Below are 22668 nucleotides of genomic sequence, written 5' to 3'. Positions count from 1 at the left end.
TCACTGGAAGGGTCTATAGCCCAGGCAGAGAATATTGATTTAAGCAATACCTGGTTCAGTACATACTCTAACTCTCGGCCTGACGAAACTGGCGCTCAGGGTGGAACTGTTGGTATAGGCGAGGCGTGGTTCACTACATACTTAAATCCCCAGATTCAAAATTCCGTAGCTCAGAACGATAACTTTGAGTTAAGCAATGCTTGGTTCAGTATATGCCCCGATTCCTAACTTAGAGAGCCTGCTAGAACATTGAGTTAGGTAATAGCTCGGTGAGCTAGCGACACAGATCAACTCACTGTCGAACCGACTTCATTATCGGACGCCTGAGTTATAAGCTCCCTTACCCTCCTTAACGTCAAAATGCCTTCTCGCTCGGAAGTACTCGGGCTACAGATCGAGCTATTCTGCGTTGATAACAAAAGAATCTGAAAGAGTGAGATCGCAAGTAGCAAGAATACAAGTTGGGTATATAATGCACGCTAGGACTCCTTAGATACAGATGGAAGCCTGGAAATTTGTACAATAAATAGGAATAACCCCTCTTGCGCCCCTCCCCTATCCCTCCTCCTCACATCAGCCTACGGTAACATAACAATGAGACAATCGAGATCTGTACTCGCATCCAGCTTCAAGGTTTCCGTAAGCTTAATATAGCTTCTAGGGCGAAGGGTTTGGCCTTCAACCTGAATACTTCCAGATTCATTATTCTCGGATCCAATCGACAGGGGAAACAGCAAGAGCGATCGATTATCATCGGGTTTGTCAATCGTAGACTCTCCGCGTCTTTGTTAGAGCGAGGCGAGATAGCCCTATGTTCATTTCAGTTATACTGTCACGTTTCTAACAGAACACGGCTCTTACTTGTATGTTGGCATATCCTAACTTCTCCAATAATGGTCGCACATTGGCTTCGCGAGCTTTGTCCACACAGACCATGACATTTCGTTTCACTTTATCTGCTTCTATCTTAGCGCTTTAGCTGACCCAGGAGGCCAACTTTCTCAATTCTTCCAAGGCAGCGTCGTCGATTTTGGTCGAAGCCATAGCTAAACGCCACTGAACGAAGGGTAATACGCTATAACAGAGCAATGTCTGATTAGTTTCTTGATTGCGGGAAACGTAATTCGGGTATTGTTCACCTTATTAAGGATGAGAAGAAAAGATCAGATATAAGATGTGACGACAGTCTCCAGGTGGGGTAAGAAGGAAGTGGGATAGATGCCCGACGTCGTGTCCCTCCGCGGAATAACTATCATCCGACTTGAGGTGCAATTGGGTATTTGTCGATTGTGAGATCAAAATATTCGAGCAATCATCTTATGAGAGATATAGAAACGGTATAAGCCTAGGAGGGTATTAAAATATTCACAAACCAAAAAATATCTTATTCATAGGCGTTTATTCGCGAGTTGCTGTTTTAATCGTTAGACGAGAGTCAGCAAATTGCTCCTTCGACGCCTGCATTTACTTTCTCTTTTCCTCCGCGACCGATCCTGCGACGCTGTTTTAGAGTCCTGGCATAAACTTCGGCGCCTTGGTGACTGCAATATCCTGGGAGACCGCCCACAAATTTTTGCTAAGCACTTCGGTACGTGCTCGGGGCCGGCTGAACCGACGTAGGCAGTCGTGCTTTAGTGACGCAACACAGATAAACAGAAATCAAAAAAGGAAAGGCCGGGCGAAAGGTCGCGCTGATGACTAAGAAGCTATAACTATCACATAATCACAAATTTGGGGAAGTGCATTATGCCCCCAATATTGTTCGCGCTCCCCTTTAAATAGCGTGCGTTCCTTTCCCCAATCAAGGGCACCTTCGACATGTTCTCATACATAGTCAACCGGTTTTTGTACCTACAGCAATCGCTCCTACACTTCATATTACAGCCGTTTGGCTTTTTCTCCCGCATAATCTCCCTTTTCATAGGGAAGCCCACATATACAAACAAAAGCCCGAACGATCTCGAGTCCAACGTCCCTTTCGACACCCGAGAAGGCCCTACGATATATAAAACCTACACTATGCGTTTACAACCTCAGTACGACCTGGATATCTTGGGCGTCGGGGCTTCTGGCTAGGTCTACAATGTTAGCGACAAAATTGTACTGAAAACTTATCGAATTTTCGCACCACCTAGCGGTGATGCCTCTCGAAGCGACCTTTGGTATTATGCTTCGGACACGCTATTTCATTTCAATTTATTGAAAGATAAACGAACGGTCTTGCAGCAGCTCCAAAATAGACCACATCCCTATATCATAGAAGCCATAGATACAGATCAGCCGGAGGGATTATATCTACGCAAATATCGATAACTACCTGCAGATGTGAAATTAACACAATCCCGCCGGATCAGATTATACCGCGATATTGCTGATGCTCTGCGCTACCTCCACAGCCTTGGTATTGTGCACGGGGATATAAGGGTTGATAATGTGCTTTTTGATGATCGGTTTTCGGCAATTCTTTGTGATTTCAGCGCTGCCAGCCCTTGTGGCCAACCCAACCCGGTCTTTCCAGATCTCCTACTTCCGGTCAATAGCCCCTCGCCGATTTTGTCCGAGGCATCCGACATGTTTGCACTAGCTTCGCTCATGTTTTATATAGAGCACGGATTCACCCCTGAACTGTCACTTGAGAATAGGAGGCTAGCTTTGCCTGAATTGAAATCGGGGAATCAAGGCATTGATGAAGTCATCCAGACAGCTTGGCTCGGAAATTACGGCCGCACGTCAGATATAGTACATCATCTAACTTGTATTGATTCCTAAATAAATCATTATGCTGAAAGCACTGGGGTACTCTGTGATCTCGAAGATCTGAAGACTCAGGTTATGGATTGGAAAAAATACCGAAAAGATAAATTTAGTAGGGAAGCCCCTTGCTAGATTCTAAATAAACTCACCTGTCCGCTAACTCTTCTCTAAGGATACGTTCTCGAAGGGATTCTTTCAAAGGAGCAATTGAAAGTCCTGGCCGAACGATACGAGATAGATCTAGATACAGATCTACGGTTTTCTTATTACAGCTTGCCTTGAAATTGAAGGAGTGTGATGTATAACTAAGATTTCAGGACGGGTGCTGGAGATATATTTTCCTAGCTTCATTTCTATTGATGGTGTCATTATCTATATAACCCAGCTTAGCCCAGACGAGAGTCGCGAAAGTTCTGCCTATTTATCATGTCAACGGCTAATTACCGTACCTATACTAGGAGATACTTACAGGTGCTCGTGTTAATAGCCGTTTAAAGCTCCTCGGCATTTCGAGCATTTATCCCGCCGGTTATAAGAACTTCCTATAGGCACTTCCGGCCAGGGCTCAGCATGATTCTCAGAGCATGGATGCAGTTCTCGTCTCACTTCTCGGTCTCCGCAAGCGAATATAGTGGTAGTAACCCAGATTTGACACATTTTAAGATTTCTAAAAGGATTAGCTACGAGACTGGCTTGCTCGTAGGGAGGGATGCTCACGACTTGACGAAGTGGCGTGGCGTGGTGTAAATGTTTGTGTTGATTCAGAAAAGAGAGAGAAATAAGCTGGAGCCTAGAGATCAGTCAGGATCTCATTCTTATAGTCGTGCCGTTCACTTCTCTTTTTTGGTAAGGTAGTAGTTTTGTAGTAATATCATCTGTAACAGGCTTGGCGGCAAATAACTGGCTGGGAGCTTGCTTCGCAAACCCAGTATAGCTACCCCGCCTTCTAGGTCACAGTTGCAACACGTGCTGCTAAGCTACTGGCTCTCCCTGGTGTCAGGGGCCAAAGGCTGATATGGCTGGCCAGGGTTGACCAAGCAGAGCTGCAGCCGGGAGTGATTCGCAGTGACTCGCCAACCAACGTGGCCGCTGGCCAAGATAACGAGGTGAAAGTTCATGCATTGGCGCGAGGCTCACATCGAAAGCGTACAGTATGATGTAAATAGACTAAGCACCCTTAGGGTTTGCCAACTCTTAACAACAGATCTCGGTGCCCAATTGGTGGAATTGTCTAAACGCCTAGAGTCCCACTGGAGCACCGACCGTATACTTTGCTCAAGCCTTCTATGGAGGTTACAGTCGCCGTTATCTTTTGCAAAACATTGAATATTATTAGTAAGGCATCCTTTTCCTTACTAAAACCGGGAAACCGACTTATTAGGCGTCTGGATTCTAGCGTAAAATAGTGTCCAGTTTGCACGGTCGTTGGCGATTATCAACCAATTTAGAAAGATATTTCCTAACGATGGAGGGACAGCGGAAGAGGCGGGCTTTAAGAATGGGAAGATAATAGTTTACAAATAATGAATACACGAAGAAAGGGCCATCGCCGTTATATTCTAACTCTTTTGGCCAATCTTTCTGATTATCTAAGCTCAAAAGAGACGCCTCCGCTATGCGATAATCTGCGTTTCGTTGATCGCACATCACAGGAGTCACATGATAGGTCCTTCCTAAGGGAAGTATCAGTTTGGTCTGTTGTTTCCTGTGGGACGGCATCGCGGGTCATCGAAGAGGCTTCATAGGCAATCAGAGCTTCCTCGGCCTCACAACTGCATTTCTCCATTCTGAAGAAGACATCGACTTCATGAATCTGCTACATACGACGATAGAAACCGCCTCCGATGATAATGGATAGGCTGAGCTCTCTAATATCGGCAATTTGCTGACAAAAAAACACCCCGACTTCGACTCTCGTACCTACGGATATTCCAAAATCAGCGATCTGGTCTCTGCCTTGCCCCAATTTTATGTCATCCGATATCCTCCCCGAGAAGGTAAACACAAAGGGATCTACGTACGCGATAAGCGTCGGAAGCGCAAAGATTCTTCTAGTTGATGTGATAAGTGAGTTATATTCTCCCGTTCTGTAAGTTTGTGTTATTGGGCTGACTATGTGTTTGTTATGAAGTCCTCGTTCCTGTGTAGCAGGATCTAGGCCTCTGAGACTTGCCCGCTTATGATTCTGTGTAACTTTCATTTGATGATTCATCAAGGTTATCTACTTCTGAAAGAAACCGTTCGCTAACGCAAATGCTCATGAGCAGCACATTATATATAAATGTATATATTTCTCCTAGTCTCATTACGGTTAAATATCGGAAAGCCAACGCTAAGGACAAGAAATCGTGTTCACAAAGCAGCACACATTATTGGAGACGTACAGGCAAATATGTATTGAGAAGGCAACACTTTAATCTAACTCGATGTAAGTTCGTTAGACCCCTTAAATCGATCTTCTGTTCTCGAAACATAATGCGGAACTCCACAGACAGTACTGCTAACTTCCCTCGTCGCTGTAGTAGTCCGTCCATATGTATTAACCCAACATCTGAACAAGGTAATCGACTGCCTGTTGATCTGTTGGCAAGCTTTGGACCTGCCAGACTAACCACGGTAGCTTATCAGGAGTTGCCGAGCGCAGGGTTGCAACCAGTTAACAAAGAGTAGTATGGAATTTCAACAGCCTAGCCGTGTACTCCTTGCGTCTACGATCACTAGTTTGATCATAGAGACACTCTTGTGCACAGGTTGCACATCTTGTGCAAGGCGTTGTTCCAGAGCACTGCTTCCAGGATATAATGTTAGCTCTGCTGTCAGACTCAACAGTTGTGTTCCCGGGTTCAAACCTTAGTCTTCTTTCTCTAACACGCCGTGCAAGCAAGAGAAATGTTACGTCTTAATTCTTTAGACGATTCAGCTTCCGAGGACTGCAATATATGCTTTTTATCCGCCGGAAGAAGGGTGCGCAAGGTCTTGATCTTCCCTATTGTGGATCGAAGACAGTGTCTGAAATGAAAATAGGTGAATTTCGCGAGTGAGCTAGGTCTGAGAAAATCTGCTGAAAAGACCAGTGAAAATATAAAGAAATCAGGAGCAACAGGAAGGCAGAATTTTCAGCTTCTTCTTTACACTCGATCCTTTCTTTGTTTGCTTGAAAAAGTACCGTGCACTACTGTGCGTAGCAAACAAAGAACTGACCAAGAGACCCACTCCGGCTCCTTGCCGCAATCAGATTGGCTAACTTTCTCGAAAATCAATTAAGGCTATAAGTAAGTCGTAATCAAATTAAATCTACTACTATTTGACTATCTACGGTAGCTAAGTGCAGATGCCAACAGCGCGAGCCGTTAATAGAGAAAGGATAAAAGGGCAATAATTTGTACTTGTATGTTCTGCTGAGAGGGTCATTTTCGCATCCAGAACCAGCTCTTCATCGTTAAGGAAATAACAGACTAATGTCAAGGACTGGGCTTATTCGATCCTTCGGTATCGAGAAAGGGTGTGTCTTTGTCCAGAGCCTGATATAGCTTATTAATCGACGACATCTCCGACGGACCGCCTATGTAACCGATTGGCTGCAAGCCTTTGTGCTTGTGGAAATCTTCCTTGATATACTCAATACCGAAGGAACGGATACGAACGAGGGTAGAACCATGGGTCGTATCTTCAGAGTTCGGATAACATGGATCGAGGCCAGAATACTGTTCTATACTCAAATATTAGCGGCGGGTCATTAAAGGATCAGAGAGTCAGAAAATAAGTGCAACGGACTTCGGCCCTTGTCCTGGCAATAAGCTCTCTGTTGTGGATATCCGCACGCGGTTGTATCTCTTTCAGAAGCCGATTGTAAGCTTGAACTTGTTCTTCTAGATCTTGTAGCCGTTTCTCTATTGTCTCTCTTTTCCCCGTGACGTAGGCGCAGGATGTTCCCAAGGTAGTGTATCGACTGCACAGCCGATGTCCATTGTATTTCGCTTTCTGCTGTCTACACTCGATACAGGCTCGTTTAACGTGTCGATTGCCGTAGGACCGAAGCCGGGACACTCTTGAAATAGCAACCTTAGGGCGGGATGTAGACGTCGAGCACTCAGAGGGATTCAAACGCAGTCGTAGTCGGGTATCTGAATGTATGCTTCTAAGGGGGAAAATACCCCGGTTGCGAATCAGGTATCTTAGAGCCGGTTGGGGGGAGGCACGACTCGAAAGGTCGCATTGGTACTAGTAAGTTGAACATGACTGTTGATCGTATAGTACCCGAGACGTGGCGAAAAGGAGAGTTGAAGCTGACCAGTTATTGTGGTGAGGTCACTAGGCTGTCCATAAACATAAGACGAAAGGAAAAGTGGAGTATAGGTGGTGACCCAAGAATATAACAGGTCTCGTAATTGGGCGTATTGAAGGGGATTGAATGTATAAAGAGATTGGGAAATAGAGGAATGGAATGGCTAAGCAAATCAATAGGGCCTTCTATAGGCAAAATCGTAGGAACGAAATCCGCCCTAATGCGTGTCTCAAGACAAGTAAGTCCCCATTAGTTGCAAAACAGGCAGGCCGAGAGTCAGGAGGAAGCCATAGTATAGTCTTGCCGTTAAGGTTTATCCACTTTCCCTGCTTAATGAAAATTGCCAGATCCCTATAGGTTGAACTAGAAGCATGATGTACGTGCCCGAAGTGGACATCGAGGATGCCTAAGTTGGTGATTAGATATGAACCATCTTGATAAATTTCGAGTTTGGTGGCCATTCCCGTGGCTTTCAAGGTCTGCCTGCTTAGACCGCCTGTCGCCGTGTCCCAGAGCCGCACTGTCTTATCGTAAGAGCCGGACGCCAGCAGCCGGCCGTCGGGCGAGAACGCCACCGAATCAACCGGGTCTGAATGGCCCTCGAGGGTCTGCTGCAGACCGCCCGTTGCTGTGTCCCAGAGCCGCACTGTCATATCACCAGAGCCGGACGCCAGCAGCCGGCCGTTTTCTAATAATCGTGTAGACACATTGTGCACAAACAAGTGTTCCAGACTCTCATGCCCCACAACCACCCAAAGGGGTGCAATAATGATCGGTCTCAGAGGCTGGACGAAGGTATCCGATGCGGTTGGTGCCACGTGATGTGGACTGGTCACACCGCGGATTTATTTATGCCGTACATGCTACATCATGTTATGGGTTACATATTTGGAATTCTGGATGTTGGTGTCGTCTGGGTACTGAGCACGCAACTTGGGCCCAAGGCGACCTTGAAGTCAGCCTCGCCGTTGATTTGGCCAATCCTGGTTTGATTTGGTGGTATATGCAAGTGCCATGAGACTACGGTTTCAGCCAGATCGATGTGAACCAATGATGTTATTACTTGAGTTCAGCTGAGAGGGTCAGTGCGGTGGTCGCGCGACGGGGGGTGAGAATCACCCGCTCTCACCCAGCTTCTCACCCTGTCTATTGCGCACTCACCCTATCTCACCCCGGTCGCGCGACCGTAAAGCGGCGCTCACCCACTTCTCACCCGGGCGACAGCCACCCGACTATCTGCCCCACATAAGCCTCGCCCAAGCAGGTTTGTAGTTGGGTGAGTGACTCGTTTTCTCGGCTCACCTTCTAACTCCTTACGAACACATTTAGGGTCCCTTCCTAATGCCAATACTCCAGGATGGGAAGGAAGAAAAGGACGGTCGCCAATCCACTCATTCGCCCTTTTCTTCTTAGGGTATCCTATCACTGAATTTTGTACACCTCAACATTAGCAACGACAAATCCCAAACTCGTGAGCTTGCGCATAAAGACGGACCCACAGTGTTCTTCTATCTAGGACCTTTCGCGAGAGCTTGACGACTATATCATGTGGGTGATTCCACCTATGATTGGAAAGCCGGAAGGATATACGTCGGTCACGGACAGTATCGCCGGATAACTACTAGCTTAGTGGGAGCGGCATTGGATATAAAGACGACGGATGCTTTTTGATTGTGATAGCTTCCATAGCAATATGCATTTTTATCATTTCTTTTTGCGCCTCCGACTTTGCGGGCGGCTTCTCTTGGCTATTTGGTGCCTTAACTTAGTTGAATAGTGAACCTGCAGCGCAGACAACTTGCGGCCAGGAAAATGGTCCGCGATTTCCTTCTATGTTAACCGCCCTTCCTCTTTCAACCTCACCAACAAGTCATTCTCGTCGGTTGAATAGGGCCGGCATTTACTTTTCCTGCAAGTTGAACGGCTTATGCTCGTTGACCGCTTTGAAACCCTACCTGCTTTCTTCGAGCTGCGGGGAGGACTGTGCGCGGGAACATATGATGTTGAGCGGACGTTATCGGGCACGAGAGTGAAGAAGAAAGTGGGCTCCGATCCCCGGGTCTCAATGGTGAGAATTGCCCGCCCAACAATATCGCGGCTATCGCAGCAATACCTAGTCGATGAACCAAAGGACATTTCGCTGGGATAGTAAGAAGCGGTCGTACTTGGAGGACCGTGTTTCTCCTCCACGGAGTCCTCAACGTGGGGAAGTTCTGTTTGGATCGTATCGGTCATGAAGTCTTCGTCCGAGGAATCATCAACGTCCTCGCTACTTCCGCTGTCACATGCATCTAATGCAACAGGTTTTGGCCTTGAGCGTAGACTCCGTACAGGTCTCGGCCGTGGCGGAGGAATAACTACTGCGACAGATGGGTAGCACTCGTTACGAGTCGTGTCTTGTTTTCTGGTCCGAGGCGTTAGACGTTCATTTTTTTTGCATTTTCTCAGATTAGCCAAAATAGGGTTCTTGTCGCCCTGAATGCTAGGTGTTCTCGAATGAGAATTACCAGACTCGCGCCCGTCGGCTTGTTCGAGATCCATCAAATCGGGCACGTTAACGTGCAGCAAATCGGCTGATCCAGAAGGACTTAGCTCATCCACGGTTCTAGGGGAATAATCTGAAATCAATCTAGCTTGGCTTGCTTCATAGTTATCCGAATGGTTATCGGGACAATCCTCCGGCTCCGGTGAAGGAATGCAGGAGCTTATGTCGTTTCGATTGTTGAAGGCAACATCTGAGCAGGATAAGATAGAAGAGAGCGGAGTGTTGGAAGAATATTGACCAAATGCAGTAGACACATCGGACATATCCCAAGCATAAGCAGGGCTAAAGGATTCAATGTACGCGCGGTATAAAGGTTGATTTTGTGTCCACTGAACATCTTCCGGCACATGCGATTGCATAACCCCAGGGTGCGAGATTGCAGCCTCCGGTGAAAGAACTGGGATAGAGGGGAACTGTGGAGGCTGTAGAGGAGTTGTGGTTGTGCATTTTGATTAGGATCTCGGGAAGACGTCTGAACCGTCCCACCCCGCGCTTTTGCTTGAATCTGCACCGAAGGAGGATAGGGCTATATTCCAAAATTGATTAATAATTTGGAAAGCAGGCTGGCTCAGGCCTTCTTAAACTTACAGTCGCCAAGCATCTCTTCGTCTGGGTTATCTCGGCAGTGACAGCTAAGCCTCTGTAATGAGGGACAGGCATCTCTGTGAGTAGCTTCAAGTGTACCCCAGGACCTCGGCAGTTCGAAGTCAAATAAGTTAGGCGACCCCACCGCATGCTGATGCGTTATATCTTCTGCGTTGGCAGCCGGAGGAATGAAGCAAGTTGGGACTATTGTCGAGTCATCTGCTGCCGAAGAGACCGGTTCATTGGAGAATGTGGGTTGCTCGCCCGATAGCAAGGTATTAGAGCCTTTCTGGTTGCTATTAAAGGCAAAATATGGCGGTTTTGCTAGCCTTGATGGGCCATGATAGAATTGTATATTATCAAGGATGACAGGCATGGTCTCAGATCCTGAGGGGAAAGGCATAGAGAGATAAACAAAGCGAAAAAGAGTAAATTTGTTACCATGAGACTGCCAGACTGACCCGGGCACACGGTGGAAAGGACTTGTTTTTATAGGAGATCCAATCAGCTCCAAAAAAAAGACCTCCGGGGACGCTACCCGAACAGGAGTCCAAGCCCAGGCCAGTGGACAACATCGGCTAGCCTAGGGCCGCTCGGTACATACTACTTGTTCCTTCTCCTTCCCACAGCTGCTCGGAACCTCCAGGGCTGACTTCCAATCATTGCCGGAAAGCGTGCGTCTCTTGCACACACGATGCGCAACGAGGCAGGCTTTTGGCTTAGCCTACCTTTCCACCGCCTTGGCTAGTCTGGAAAGATGCCATTTGATTTGCTCAGTGCCCGCATAGCCCTTACCCGGCCACGCAACCCTCCGGAAGTCTGGCAAGCCAGACGGGGGCTTCCTCGTTCAGCTCCGCCCCAAATGCAACATCAGAAGACTGTGCCCCAAGGTTCGGTGCGTAACAGAATTGCCTGCGGTCATTCACAATTGGCCAACAGGTTCTTGCTGTCAAGAACAAAATATGCACTGCCCACGCCAGACCCGCCTAGATGCAGGAATCACACCGGGGTGACCGAATGAGGAAACAGATACGCATAAAGCTGCCGCTTTGACTGAGGGGCCGCTGTGTGCCTTCACCCATCATCCCGTTAGCCGATTTGAGGCCATTCCTCATCAGACGCTCATAGCCAGTCAGCTCGCATCACACTCCCGAGTGAGCCCGCTATCGGTTCGCTTGGGATATACAAGACTCGTATCCAGGACCAATAGCAAAAACGGCGCATCCCTCAAGGCAGGCTGAAGATGATGAGGTGGCTTGAGATTCCTGAAAACTGTGCGGGCCATAGTTGACAGGCCAATGATAGTGGTTCGGATGTTTGGGCCAGCGACGTGCCACGTCATCTGAATCGCTCTGTTCCAGATTCCGGGGCGCTTATGGACCCTAGAAAGCGAAAGCATCTGTTCTCGGGGACCGCCGCGCAACCAGTTACTAGGACAAGCTCAAGAGAGAACCGTTTGGCGAGGGAGGCATTGGAGAAGCCAAAACCTCGTTCCAGCGAGTGAAATAGAATACGAATGCGTAGAATATAGGCACTGTTGTCGACAAAGACGCCTGGCCGGGAAAAGCATCAGAATGAGCCGGGTCCACGGGGGAAAAGGGGGACGCACGGCATCATGGAGGGGTTACATGGGACGGCGCGAGTGGAGGCCGGATGCAATGTCGCCATAAAATCCTTCAGGTGGGCCGGGCCTCGCAATCAGCCCGGGATCGTCGATCCAACCGGACGCATGTGGGAGTTTTGGAAGGGGGGAGGAATGGAAAAAACATGAAGAGGGTGGGTGGTGACGATGGAGCGACGCACCTGGGATTTATACATTCGGGCGGCTGAGTCGCGAGGCGGTGAAGGCATAAGCGTGCCTGTTGCGGATTAGCGTAAAGGCTAAACCGTGTTGGGCTAGCGCTAAACCGTAACGGGGGGCAGTGGGGGCGGGCGCTAAACCGGGACTGGGAGGGTTGCCGCTTCGGGCAGCTCGGGCCCAAATGGAAAAACTACTGAAAATAAAATATAACTCGCAATCTATCACCGAAAGATTCCCTAAAGCTATACCCTGCCCTACTCCTACGACACTGACACTTGATACTTTAAACAAGAAAAGTGAGCTGCTCCTCTTTTGCAAGAATTCACGGTCTTCGTGACGATTACTCATTTCACAGGGTTTACGCGCAGAAATGTGGCATAAAACAGTGTCCTACGTCGTTCTATTGTGGGCTCTAGGTGAATTCACCTATGGTCTTCCTAGTGGTGGTAATGTAGTGGGGGGAGATTACTGGAAGGCAGCAGACATGTGCACCGTTCAAGGGGCAGGGTTGTGTTAACCCCTTTAACAATTGCCTCGCCGTATGTTTTAATGCGTGGGTGCGATGTGGGTGTTCATCTGGTGATTGTACTGCCTCTATGGACAGCTGTAACCAGCGTTGCTTTCAGCACTGGGATCTCTTTGATAACTGTTTTTTTAAATGAATATCCCATTGGACAACGGTATACTGCACAACATACGTCCTATGTTACCGTATGTCGTTAGTTTCCTATTAATGTATAGTTCAGCAAGTTAATGACCGCCGAAGCCAGCACTTCGCTCGAAGCCCTCCGTGGCCTAGCAGGCCGAACATGGAGCGCGCCGCTCATGTCAATGTGTAGGATCAACCAGAGTGTTGGTCATAACTCCGTTACTTATGGTGTTTCAACGTGCTATCAACGCTTCTGAGGGCCAGAAGGAAGGTCAAGAAGATCTGCCTGCCTATTTACTCGATCCAAGAAATGTGCTGCGTACATATACTCTGCGAAGAATCGACAGAACACTATCCATACTGCGTGTGTCGTTTCGGAGTTGGAATATTCTCTGCCACTCGAAAATTTGCCCGCATACTGAGTAAAGGTATAATCGTTCCAACAGGAATCGTTGGCGTAGCGGGGAATCCCGGCTCAAGAGGACCTATTGTCCTATCGCCTGCACAGAGGAACGCATTACTTCAGAATTTGAATAATGTGGCACTGCATTCTTGGAAAAATAGGTAGGTCTTAGGGGAACTCGAAGGTAGGGCTGAATGGATGTTACCTCGAGCACTTTGATAGAATAGTAGTTACTTGAAGTTATTTAGTAGGACGCAATTTTGATAGGCGTTCCGGTCGGGCCAGGAATTACATTATTACTATACGAATCTTGCTGTACCCAACTAGTATTAACCTATATCTTCTAAAAGATATTTATCATACAAAATGGTTAGTCTACCGATGTCCGCTTGATAGTGTGTCACACGTTTTCCGACGACGCCTGATAATAGCTGTCCTGTTCAGCTGGGTCTATCCAATCATCACAAGGATCCTTCTTGAACTGATCGGTCGGTTCGGAGATCTAATTGGTGCGAGACCATCTTGCAATTTCTAATACACCGCATGCGGTTGCTGATCGGTTGCGATGAGAAATCTTACAAAGGTTTGGTTGAATTAAACTGTAATTCGCTCCTTAGGAATCGGATTACCGGCGACGCAGATATTTTAGAAAGAACTGCTTTGACTAACACAGTTGTGTAATTTTTGCTCATCGAACAAGTGCCTAGATCGGCCTGGACAACTTCCTTTGCTCCCCCACCAATTAGAACACAAAAGAACTCACACTATCATCATCCATCCATCCATCCATCCATCCATCCATCCATCCATCCATCCATCAACCAATCAATCAATCAATCTCGCACGTTAAAAATCTAGCATAATACACAGCACAGTGGGTCACACACCCTGGGACTATTAGATGATTGTAAACCAAGATAATTCAACTAATTAGATATCCATACGGCCGCTAGACATGATGTCACTCACTAGTCTTCTGCTCGACCGCCCCATTCCCCGAGATTGCATTGAGCCCGGCCGTCTTGTTCTGGACCCCAAGTACCCTGACTAGAGACCCCAGCGACCAATCGTTAAACGCCAGAAATCTCCTCACCCCTCCGTTAATCCCTAACGTAGCCACTCAACGGCTTGAGAACTTCCACGAAGTCCTCCCAAAGAACGCGGGGCTAAAGCTGAGCCTACTCAACATTAAATGAGCTTGTCCCCCCATCGCCTCACTCAGATACATGAATGCCACAATATGAGCGCTAATAGGAACAAAATATTTTAGCCTTAGCTTCGACTATGATCATAGCGGAAAGCTTGACCATATCGCGCTCTATCGTCCTGAACATGGTGCATGCTTCATTCTGAAGCACAAGCATGGCTGATTCACGCCGCGCCAGAATATCTGTCTTGTGACGCTAGTGGGAGTAGTATCTAACGGGTCAAGACCTACGGTTGGTTACATGGTTGGCTCAAAGCCCGAACCATGGCTTTTCGAATGGTAAATTGACTCTAGCCTTCCCTGATAGGATGGAGAAGCCAAGACTTATATATTCGGAACGGGCTGAATTGCTATCTATGTGTTGTCGCCATCCATAAATGTGGTATATTGGTGGCTAGCCGCTGGGCCACTAGGGTACACGTTGGGTGGTGACTCGCTCGCTGAAGGGCTGGGAATTCTACGAATCTGGCCCGGCGGTGTACTTGGAGGCTCTCCCGTCGGATCCAGTCTAAGGCGTGCCCGACTGCTAGGGTCGTTTGCCATAATCAGCGGCGGGGGCCGTCGCCGGAGCTCCGGAGGTTGGCTGAAGGAGGACGTAGTGGACGCGATACCCCTGAGTTGCTCCTACCCCTGAGGTCTTGGGAGACTCACCGACTTCTTAACAATCTTTCTCATGCCTTGCCCAGTTGCAACCTTCACTTAGTATTTATTTGGATACAAGCTCGGCCCACAATGGGAAAGATTAAGACCTTGCGTACGCTCAGGTTTCTCATCCGCTCTAGGTTGGCGCTTAGTCTAAAGAGTGTACGGAGGACAGGATGATAGCGTCTTCTGAGTGGCAGGCCGCTTTAATATCAGAGGGGTTGATTGTTTCTATGGGGAAATACAAGTCGAAGCACCTAATCCATCCTCACTCGCCAGCGTTAACTTGCCACTTCAGTCTTTTCAATACACTTTGCAAGTCTTTGCTTCAAACGGATACGCAAGACTTTAAAATAAATCCTAACGGCAGAAGACGACGGCATCATTCAGTGCGTAGCCAGGATGAAGCTAATAGTTCACCGGTGCTATATGTCATGGCTACTAAGGCAAAAAGCTTATCATCTAACGGTTGCGCGGTTTAGTCCATCAAGTAAGGCGTCCAAATAAGATTTCTCGGCGCTTTCGAACGGGCTTTCTAAGTGATTTGCCGACTCATTAACTGGTAAATGTGAAGCCAAAGGTGGCAATAGTCTGTGACCTGCTAAGACTGTTTAAGGCTCAAACTATTTTGTCATCGCTTCAACCAGCTAATAAAACGTAGCGAAGTGGACTATACGGATGCACCAATAAGATAGACAATAGTTCTGAATTGCTAAAGGCCCCTAACTAGCTCACATACATGACCTAATCTCAGTGTATCCTGCCTTCGGGGATCCATCTATGCTTGTTGCATTCGACAAACACGCTGATGTCCTCCACGTGACGTTGCTAGTTTCTGGACAACAAGCATTCTCCTTTGGCCCAAAGCGACATTCAAGTCAGCCTTGCCGCTGACTTGGCCAAATATAATTTAGAAGCCACTAGGCAACCCGTTTGTTAGAGCTTTTCTGCGGAAGCCCTCCTTGACACGAGCGCAGAGCGAATCTCTCATATGCTTCTTCTTGCCCTTCGTCGCCGTCACACAATCTGCTTGGGGTCTGGCAGTAGAAAGCCTAGCCAAAATGCTTACAGCAACCTTTGTAAGGGGATGTTTTTCACCGTGAATGCGCCTTGCTCTCTGCGAAGATATTTCCAACAACACTATTGCGTCGTCCAGCTAGCCTTGGTCTCCGAGTATGCTTGCGAGGTTATTCATTGTCGTGATTGTGTCTGGATGATCCTCGCCAAGGATAAGCTTCCTCTTCTCAAGCACTTCTTTATACATCCTTGTCGCCTCATCTAGCCGACCTTGGTCTCCAAGCATATATGCGAGGTTGCTCATTGCTGCGATTGTATCAGGATGCTCCTCGCCGAGAATGCGCTTCCTCTTTTCGAGCACTTCTTTATATATCCTTGTTGCCTCATCCAGCTGGCCTTGGTCGCCAAGCATATGTGCGAGGTTGCTCATTGCCGTAATTGTATCAGGATGCTCCTCGCCGTGGATGCACCTCAGTTTTTCCAGCACTTCCTTATTCATCCTTACTGCCTCATTCAGCTGGCCTTGGGCTCCGAGTGTGCAGGCGAGGTTATTTCTCGCCGTGATTGTGACTGGATGATCCTCGCCAAAGATGCGCTTCCTCTTTTCCAGCACTTCCTTTTGCATCCTTGCTGCCTCATCCAGCTGGCCTTGGTTTCCGAGCGTTCTTGCAAGGTTATTTCTCGCCGTGATTGTGTCTAGATGATCCTCGCCGAGGATATGCTTCCTCTTTTCCAGCACGAAGTTTTGGATCACACGTCCTTCCGACCATCGCCTAAGATCGACGACGAACTCTCCTACTGTCTGTAATCCATTGAGTGTATCCTCTCTAACACCGACTAATGTCGAGAAGTTTGCCATCATATACGGAACCAGCCGAAGTCTGTCTTCTGGGGCTGGGCCACACTGTTTGGTCGCTTCCACAACAAGCCCAAACATTGCAAGGCTAAATCTACACCGGTCATCCCTCGTAAGCCTATCATGGACCCCAAGCATGTACTAGCTTGTGCATCCTGTAGCTCTACTAATCTTTCTTCCACTGCACCATTGAGTATCTCTGTAACACCTCAAAGCACTCTTCTACCTTGGAAAGATTCAAGGTCTTCTTTAGCGATATTATGGATCTCCAAGTCGTGCTAATAACATCATCTGTCGATCCACTGCTTTCTGGCTGTATATTGACGCCCAGGAGTTCCAGAAAAATATCGTCGAAGCTCAAGAATGGTAGTATGGTCATGAGAGCCGCTGCCTCCCGACACTGATCGTCAATAGCGTGGTATGACGTCTCCCACGTGGCAAGAACACTTTCGCTATATTGATAGATAAGGCTCTCCGGTTTGCGGCTAAGAAGTTCATTCCGGCGCCGTCGGTAATCAGGCAGGTATCCTTTGATGTTGGACTGCAAGCGCGGAGTTCTCCATACGTACGTGGCCGCAAGACTGATAGCCAATGCCAGGAGCCCCAGCTCCCTAACAATACCCTTGATCTCAACTTCGATACCTTTATCGTTGCGTTCTAGCCGGGAGTACCTATAGAAGAGCTCCTCAGCCTCCAAGTCATCCATCTCGCCAACTTCCACACCTTCTAGCCGCGTCATGTCCTTTGCCGTCCCCGCTTCGACTTGTGACGATAACATTAAGAGACGCAACATCTGGAATGAAGTGCCTTATGTCAATGTATTCGCTAGCCTCCTCGTTCTCGATTGTGTCTGCACCATCGAACACCATAAGCCAAGGTCCTCGTAAGCTACAGAACCAGCTCTTTATCCCGACCAGAGCATTATCCACACTGATTGCCTCCTTCTCAGTCACCATATACACGTCAAATAGTGTCTGATATAGGTGGATGAAGTCACGCTCGAGGGACTCCTTCCTCCCCGCCTCGATCCAGAACGTTGCTCTGTAGTCGCCTCTGTATTATCGCACGTAGTCGAGAACCAGTTAGGTCTTCCCTGCGCCCCCAAGTCCCCACACGACGAGGGTCTTCGTTTTTTCGTCAGCAGCATCACAGCAGAGCTGTGTCCTAATCTTATCACGTAGGGTATCACGTTAGACGTATGCTTTGACCGGCTCCAGCAAGGAGTGAGAGAACTGGCCTGTGAAGCTGGGTTGGAGGGGTAGCGTCGAGCCTGTGACGTCATCAGTATCGAAGCCATGATACCAGGAGATAGGAGGCACTCACTGATAGTAAGGCCAGCAAAGTTGCCTTGAAGGACAAAGCCGCCCGATACGTGCGTAGAACCAAAACAGGAGCCTTCTTAGTGGATCTACATTACCAGTTTACAAGTATTCTGGAGATCTGCATCCGCTGCGGTTGCGCTAGCAAATCCCATAGCGGTAACTGCGGAGATAGGTGTTTCATTTGGCCTAGTCGGCCCAGCGCTGATTAGTTACCAGTTAGACATTTCTACCCCGCCTGAAATGCCCACGTGAGGATATCGTAAAATCGTCCATATACTAAGCTTTTGCGCAGAGAATACTCCTTTCTTTCTGTAGATAGTGCACCAACCATTATTCCAGCGCGCTCCAATCACATCCTAACATGGTACTCTGGCCTTGGTGTTCGCGCAAGCGACATGTCAGCGATAACGAAAGTACCCCTCCAAGGGTTTGGACCGTATTGCAACCACCATCAAGAAGACCCTTTCCTTCCGGTATCAAGCTGTTCTACGACGGTGGGAATAGCGCGGTTGAGTAAGTGTTTATGTCAACGGTCCATAGTGCGAGACCATTAGTTGGTCGTAAACGGACATTTGCACATTTTGGTTAACTGGGCTTTGATGCAGCGTCGTTTTTGTACACGGCCTGACCGGAGATCGTGAGAAGACATAGAAGGCAAAGAACGCGGTTGCCCTTGGCCTCAAAGTTTACTTCCGTCTAAAATACCAAATGCCCGGATTCTTAGCTTTGGGTACGATGCCTACGTTACGGACTGGAGAGGCATGGTGTCGAGGAATAGGATTGGAAACCATTCGATGAACCTGCTCGCCGCACTTGCGACATACAGAGAAGATGATAGCACTGTGAGCCTCCCACAACTGTGCCTGTTAGGAAACAGACTGATCACAGCAGAATGATCGCCCTATTTTATTTGTCTGCCATAGCTTAGGCGGTCTTGTCTGTGAAGATGTTAGTTATCTTGCTGAGCTGCCAATCTAAGTGTAGGCTCTAACAGACACAGGCTCTGTCGATAGCACAACAACGGCCTGAGAGGCATCTTAAGCAAGTACTCCACTGCACGCGCGGGATTGTATTTCTCGGCACTCCGCACCATGGCTCCGGTCTTGCACACTGGGCGGAATGTCTAGCCAAGGCTATCGGCATTCTCAAGCAGACAAACACTGAAATTTTGGTCGTCCTCAAGAACGATTCTGAGGTACTGGAACCGGTTCAGAACGGCTTTCACACAATGATTCGGTCACGAGGTCAGGACGGGCTTTTGCCGATCGAGATTACGTGTTTCTATGAAGAGTTACCCTTACCGGGCGTTGGTATTGTGAGTCGAGTAGAGTTTCCGTTGTAATCAGTGAACTCATATTCTCTCAGGTCGTTCCGCCTCAGTCTGCCATCCTGCCTGGTTACATTCCCATAGGGATACGTAGCAATCATATGGATATGACAAAGTTCGAAGGTGGAGATGACCCTGGATTTATCGCCGTTGTTGGTGAGCTTCGTCGATGGGTAAAGGAATCAGTTCCGTCTGAGAGCATCAGGCCGCCTCAATTGAGAGCGAAGGGTTCAGAAAGATGTACTGCCGGCGAGGAGGCGGGAAGAAGAACAACGGAAGGGCAAGCTTCGAACATATTTCAGGGCAGCTCTGGAATTTATGGTCCGACTACGATCAGCGGCGGATCACTGCTCCAGGAAAATTACATTGGACGAGATAGTGGCCTCTTCTAAGACAGGTGCTGGAATGGTCCTGCTTGCGCCAACCTTCTCCACGTAGCACCGGGGCCTAAGATCGATGGGCCAAGACACAAGACTGGCGCTCCGCTTATTTGCGACTGCTACCAACGCCGTGCAAGTCGGCACCAGTGACGTCGCCACGCAGACGAATCTTGTTGCGCCAGCTGATGTGGATCTTGCGCAGTCGATAGGCAAAGCCAAAATCCTCGGCGGGCTCGCTCGCCTCGGATGCGGAAGTCGACAGATCGAAGGTGCCTTTCGCCCCGAGCTCCGTAGCCTCGATTCCAGGATCGGCACCGAACTCCCCCAAGGCGCCTACTCCACGCGAGGAGCCATACGTTGTCTGCCCGGGCTGCATGGCTATCGTGATCCCTGTGACCATGTAGACTGTTTTGGCGAACTTCTTGTTTCCCTTGAGCCAGGTCTTCAATTCACTGCCATACTATCCTTAGCATGCGACGGGTCCTCGCCAATTCGATGAATTGCGTCTGTAACTCAGCGGCCTTCCAGGTCTAGATCAACTCCTTCTTCGCATGGCCAGAGAGCCTTGCGGTCGCCACCTCCAGGAAATGATGGAATAATTCGAGTTCACCGCTCGCGCTCATGGACTTGATATATCTCCAATTCTTCTTGGGCGAGACGTTGAGCTCCGGAGCCGAAGCTACCCCCTGGAGATGTCTCTCGATTGCGCGGTACGGCATTCTTGGATTGGCGATGAGTTGCCCCAGCAGGATGCACTTAGTGGGAACGTAGTCTGTTGACTGAAGGACGAAGTAGGCCTTGGTTCAACGCCCATCTTGATTAAATGGCTGGCTCTCGAATGGGTGGATTTACGCTTAAATTTCCAGTACTTACCGTCCTTTTTCGATGTCTGAATGGAGGTATAAGTTAACTCGGGATTTCACGAATGCATTGAGGAGCGAAGTACCCGCCCCGCCTAATAATATGGTGTTTCTTGGTGTAAGAAATAGTAAATGGGGCGGCTAGGGTAGCCGAGACTGACGTCTCGATTATCTCATCGGGCCAAGCAGAACCAATCTTGGATGCAAAAGTTGATTGATTGAAGAAAGAATGCCCTGAAACGGAGGAACGGACAGGAAGGGTTTACCAACCCCACGACTGCGCGACGCCAACGTTGACACAGCAAGAACACAGCGAGAAACACACACTCTACAGTACTCTCTCGCTAAGCCTCTCTCTCATTGGTGATTGGTTGGATCCTAGTCGCGGAAATATGCAGACCCCAGTTCCTGTCAATAAAAGCCTAGATTTCTGTAATGCAAGTTAACGTATCATACGTTGTGAAATTAAGTTTGCCATAGTTATTCCACGGCTGACATCTATCTATCCACTTGAGCTACAATATGGCATTTCCCTTATCACAATGTTCGGTCCACACTCATCTCGAAATTGGCTTGACAAATACATACTAAGCAACTCTTTCTGGCCGCACCGCCAATGGTGTGGATTTGCCAATTCGCGGGATTTAGCCGGACAGGGTAGATGGATGTCTAGCTCATTGTTGGTGGCCTGGGCACGTGAGAGAGTTAGTGCGGTGGTCGCGCGATGTGGCGTGATTCTCATCCGCTCTCACCCAGCTTCTCACCCTGTCTATTGCGCACTCACCCTATCTCACCCCGGTCGCGCGACCGTAAAGCGGCGCTCACCCTAAACTCACCCGGGCGGCACCCACCCGACTATTGACTGCACATAAGCCACACGCCGGCCAGTTAGTAGTATGGTGGGTGGCCACATGCGAATCCTGGCTGTTGTATGTTTTTTTTTCGCCCTTTTGTTGATCATTAAATCGAACTCGTTGAGTTGGATGCTCTTGCCGCTTTAATCTTCAGCCCCTTCAGGTCCCTTCACTTGAACACCCTGAAGGCTCTCTATTTTTCACCCGAACCCCCTGAAGCCCTGACGTGGCCCCTCGGCTAAACTTTCCCTCTCACCTACCCTCCCGTCTCCCTCCCCTGTCTTTGGGGAGCTGAACTCTTCTCCTGGTCGGAGCTGACCCTGGAAAATAGATTTACCGTGGCCATTTGTCAAAGCGAGCTGAATCGGTATAGACTAGTATGCATTTAGACGAATGAGAGCTATCGGAATCATACAGAAAAGATTGATTGATTGAAGAAAAGGGAAGACTCGAACGAATGGAAAAGGGGCCAGGTTGAGCTGTCCCCAGGCGGTCTAATCGAGTACCCGAGTGACCATACGGAAGTCCGGGCGTTACCCGCACTTTACATACAAACTGTAAGGAAAAGTAGGTGACTCATGGACCAATCCTATGTCACCGTAATATTCACCTCCACTTTTCACGACACCATTACAACCGTCTGGTCTGGTCTGGTCTGGTCTTGGATACCTCTTCTCCAAGGACCCAGCTGAAGACTCTAACCAAAGAGGTGCGTATACGAGCAGGTCAACGCGATGTAAATGAGGAAAATTAATTTAAATTCACCCGCTATCTAACATATAGTCTACTACCCCAATCAAAGCGACTCAATTTGGTAATCTCTTTATATTCCCGGGATGGGATGGGTCAGGTGGGTTACAGTGAACGTCCTGACCCGTAACATCCGCCTAGATCACATCGACTATACCTGTATTTGGTCGTGAGTCTTACTGTTGGCTTCTGTGAGGCAGTGAAAGATATTAGATAACGGTCTCTAGGTCCTACGACTTTCTATCGCGCTGCAACTGAATAGCTATTTCTCATACAGCAAAATCCTAGATACCTATCATTAAGCGCCGAACAAGGACGGACTTACCACTCTTAATAACAGAAGCTAGGTGTTTCTAAAAAAGAATTCTCGAAATTGTGAAATGTATCCCTGACGTGCAAGATCGCTGACGAAACGCCCGTACGCTCTCTTT

At 48.4% G+C, this 22668-nt stretch overlaps 7 protein-coding genes across 7 annotated transcripts; 1 reads left to right on the top strand and 6 right to left on the bottom strand.

The window, feature by feature from the left end:
* Positions 1 to 578: 578 nt before the first annotated feature.
* On the bottom strand, positions 579 to 1044 carry N7473_012524 (uncharacterized protein; the record flags this gene model as incomplete). Its single annotated transcript, XM_057158463.1, is given in 3 exon segments — positions 579 to 773; positions 862 to 966; positions 985 to 1044. 3 exon segments carry the CDS (start codon positions 1042 to 1044, stop codon positions 579 to 581), a joined length of 360 nt encoding a protein of 119 aa, XP_057002417.1.
* Positions 1045 to 5433: 4389 nt separating this feature from the next.
* N7473_012523 (uncharacterized protein) lies at positions 5434 to 5738 on the bottom strand (the record flags this gene model as incomplete). Its single annotated transcript, XM_057158462.1, has 2 exons — positions 5434 to 5539; positions 5626 to 5738. Coding segments are annotated over 2 exons (219 nt in total), but the record flags the coding sequence as incomplete, so codon positions are not given.
* A 418-nt stretch (positions 5739 to 6156) lies between these two features.
* On the bottom strand, positions 6157 to 7692 carry N7473_012522 (WD40 repeat domain-containing protein; the record flags this gene model as incomplete). Its single annotated transcript, XM_057158461.1, has 2 exons — positions 6157 to 6463; positions 7470 to 7692. The coding sequence occupies 2 exons, from the start codon at positions 7690 to 7692 to the stop codon at positions 6216 to 6218; spliced, it is 471 nt and encodes a 156-aa protein (XP_057002415.1). The 3' UTR covers positions 6157 to 6215.
* An 8335-nt stretch (positions 7693 to 16027) lies between these two features.
* N7473_012521 (uncharacterized protein) lies at positions 16028 to 16747 on the bottom strand (the record flags this gene model as incomplete). The annotated part of the gene is made up of 1 exon (XM_057158460.1): positions 16028 to 16747. One exon carries the CDS (start codon positions 16745 to 16747, stop codon positions 16028 to 16030), a length of 720 nt encoding a protein of 239 aa, XP_057002414.1.
* Positions 16748 to 16910: 163 nt separating this feature from the next.
* N7473_012520 (TPR-like protein) lies at positions 16911 to 17522 on the bottom strand (the record flags this gene model as incomplete). Its single annotated transcript, XM_057158459.1, has 1 exon — positions 16911 to 17522. One exon carries the CDS (start codon positions 17520 to 17522, stop codon positions 16911 to 16913), a length of 612 nt encoding a protein of 203 aa, XP_057002413.1.
* A 1305-nt stretch (positions 17523 to 18827) lies between these two features.
* Positions 18828 to 19785, top strand: N7473_012519 (uncharacterized protein; the record flags this gene model as incomplete). The annotated part of the gene is made up of 4 exons (XM_057158458.1): positions 18828 to 18908; positions 18958 to 19014; positions 19067 to 19381; positions 19432 to 19785. 4 exons carry the CDS (start codon positions 18828 to 18830, stop codon positions 19783 to 19785), a joined length of 807 nt encoding a protein of 268 aa, XP_057002412.1.
* A 94-nt stretch (positions 19786 to 19879) lies between these two features.
* N7473_012518 (uncharacterized protein) lies at positions 19880 to 20492 on the bottom strand (the record flags this gene model as incomplete). Its single annotated transcript, XM_057158457.1, has 2 exons — positions 19880 to 20225; positions 20314 to 20492. 2 exons carry the CDS (start codon positions 20490 to 20492, stop codon positions 19880 to 19882), a joined length of 525 nt encoding a protein of 174 aa, XP_057002411.1.
* Between the last annotated feature and the right edge of the window lie 2176 nt (positions 20493 to 22668).

This window comes from Penicillium subrubescens (genome assembly GCF_028828155.1).
Source record: "Penicillium subrubescens strain IBT 31985 chromosome Unknown utg000011l_segment0_segment0, whole genome shotgun sequence".
Lineage (NCBI taxonomy): Eukaryota > Fungi > Ascomycota > Eurotiomycetes > Eurotiales > Aspergillaceae > Penicillium > Penicillium subrubescens.
Note: the sequence above shows the minus strand (reverse complement) of the source record. Positions and strands in the feature narration are given on the sequence as shown.